Genomic DNA, 2,639 nt, shown 5'->3' with positions numbered 1-2,639 from the left:
GCCCTCTCAATATTTTTCTTGATATAATCACAGGCATGGATTAAAATTTGCAAGGTCATAGGGAAAGATTTGGTTCCTTACATGAGTATAATCATGCCCCCTACGGTTGAATTTTCTCAACTTGAGCCCGATAAGACCGTTCCGTCAGATGAATTAGATGATAGGTAAGCTTTTATAGTTGAGGTGTGGCTTTCTTCCTTTACCTTTGAAGTTCATTTAGATTTTCTTTTCTTCTTAATTTGGATTCATATTTCTGTTTTATACAATCTGGGTTAAAACAACTGAATCAACAAAGGCACTATGTGACACTGTGAGCTTTCAGTCTTCCAACGGAATTCAGTAACGTAGCAGGTGCTCCCTTTGTGGTGATAAATCTCATAGCATCAGTGATTTATCCTCGCACTGTTCCTTTACCGGACAACTCTGGCATTCATTTTTGAAACATATGATAGAGTAGCGGACTATTCAGATCTCATAGGTACTGTACAAGAATAGAATAAGGATGTTTTTATAGGTGGTCCGTCAGTTGACTTTGGCATTCCATTGTACATATTCCGAGTGCACTTTTTGGTACCGTGACTGAAATGAGCATCTATGTTGTTTTGTAGCAATTGTCTGTCTTTATCCTTGTTCTCCTCGCTTTGACTTGCACACTTGTACATAGATGTATACAATAGAGATCTTTGCTTTGACATCTATCAGACATGTTGTCTAGATTTTATATACTTTGTGCAGTATACACAAAGTTAAACTTCGAGATGAAATAATATGCATCAGAGGAGAGATCCTCCTGTGGGGCAAATCTGTGGCTGTTTCTGTCCTCGGTTCATTTGCTGAAATGTTGGAGGAAGACTTCTACCCATGGATTTCCCAGGTTATCACGAATAATCACTTGCACGTTTACTTTTTTTCTCATGTTATGTTAAGTGGATTCAAAATTAACCGGTGATATTCACTGCTTAAATCATGAAACAGGCTGCTTCAATTCTAGTTCCGCTTCTGAAATTCTACATCCACCGTGGTACCAGGGAAATTGCTTGTAAATGTAAAAAAAATCTCTTGATTTCATTTTGTCTTATTTATTTTCCTTTAACTTCTCCAGCTTCTAATGAGATGTTATAATTTATGGTGGTTAAGCAATGCCGGCCTTGTTGCTTTCTGCTAAACTGGCAATAGTGAAAGGGACTGCTCAAGGTGGAAATGACTACTTCAAGCAGTTGTCTGATCATATAATCTTGGCTATGGGAGACGCTTTATCTTCGGTTGTCTTTAACATAATATTTACAGTTTTTCTTTTGTCAGGAATAGGACTGAGCTCCATTTATCTAAATATGAGTATGTGACACTTTAATCGTCTCTTCCGTGCAGGAGCCTGAGACAAAAGTATGTGTAACTATATTGCAGGAGTTGAATAGATGCCTAGAGGTATGTCATGTCAAGTTTGCAATGTTTCTAAGATGGTGGTGTACTGCTTTGACCTTTTTATGTCCATAATGATAAGCAGACACTTGTCCAAACTCGTAAGAATCATATTCATTGTGTGTAAAACTTTACACATTGTGAGACTTTGGGACGAAAGTAATCACTTATATCTTTGGGATCAAGTAAAATAGGAGCTCCTAACTTGATTCATAGTGTGTCTGCGCGTATGCATAACTTATAGGTTTCATAAAAAACACATACTTTAAAATTGAAACGTGGACTGAAACTTATCTTAATCACATAGCTGACATGAACAGGTAAGACCGACAAACAGATTATTAACATGTAGTAGATTGACTGATAAATGTTTCATGCGTATCATCAAAGCAAGAAACAACACTGGTTGTAAGGATTGAGTTAGAAGGACATTTTTTTCACTTATTATGGTACTTCTTATGTCTTCTTTCAGATCTGTGGACAAGTTGTCAATGAAGATCAGATTCGTAGCATCACTGATGAGATAAAACACATCATTGCAGAGAGTTCACGTAGAAAAGGAGAACTCACAGAGAGAGTAAAATCCAAGGACTTTGATGCCGAGGAAGCTGAATTGCTGAGGGATGAAAGAAAGCAAGAAGTAGAAGTCTTCAAAAATGTATGTTTGATAAGACCATGTTGTCTTTATAAAATGTTTGATAAGACCATGTTGTCTTTATAAAACCTTTCACTTTGATAACATAAGCAATTTGCTATCAGATTGGTTACCTAGTGGCGATATTAATCAAGACATTCAAGGCTGCTTTCTTGCCTTTTCTTGATGAGCTTTCATCATATATAATGCCTATGACGGTGAGTTTCAGCTCCAGTAACCGACTCAATCTTAACAACCTAGGTTTCTTGCATCTTATGTTTCTAATAGTTCTTTTCCTCACTGCTTGAAGGGCGAGGATAAAACAACGGAAGAAAGAAATACATGTATTTATGTATTTGATCATCTCGTGGGGCATTGTGGTGAAGCAGCTCTAAAGTGGGAATGTCTTTATGAGTTTTTCTTAAATAAAGTCACAGTTCTGATAGTTACTTTCTGTCAAAAACTAGGTACTTTGACACATATCTCCCTTTTCTTTTGAACTGGAGCAACGACGAAAATCCATGTGTTAGAAAGGTTTGCGTGCATTCTTGGAAGTCGGCACAATTTTCAGTCACGTTAAAATTTC

General features: G+C 36.9%; 1 protein-coding gene across 1 annotated transcript; it reads left to right on the top strand.

Moving 5' to 3' along the window:
* Positions 1–38: 38 nt before the first annotated feature.
* Positions 39–2,628, top strand: LOC124895722 (importin-5-like; the record flags this gene model as incomplete). The annotated part of the gene is made up of 9 exons (XM_047406152.1): positions 39–164; positions 736–874; positions 976–1,045; positions 1,138–1,262; positions 1,369–1,425; positions 1,892–2,077; positions 2,179–2,271; positions 2,364–2,449; positions 2,521–2,628. Coding segments are annotated over exons 1-9 (947 nt in total), but the record flags the coding sequence as incomplete, so codon positions are not given.
* Between the last annotated feature and the right edge of the window lie 11 nt (positions 2,629–2,639).

The sequence above is a fragment of the Capsicum annuum genome, unplaced genomic scaffold (genome assembly GCF_002878395.1).
Source record: "Capsicum annuum cultivar UCD-10X-F1 unplaced genomic scaffold, UCD10Xv1.1 ctg988, whole genome shotgun sequence".
NCBI classification, from domain to species: Eukaryota; Viridiplantae; Streptophyta; class Magnoliopsida; order Solanales; family Solanaceae; genus Capsicum; species Capsicum annuum.
This window is presented reverse-complemented; position numbering and strand designations above follow the sequence as displayed.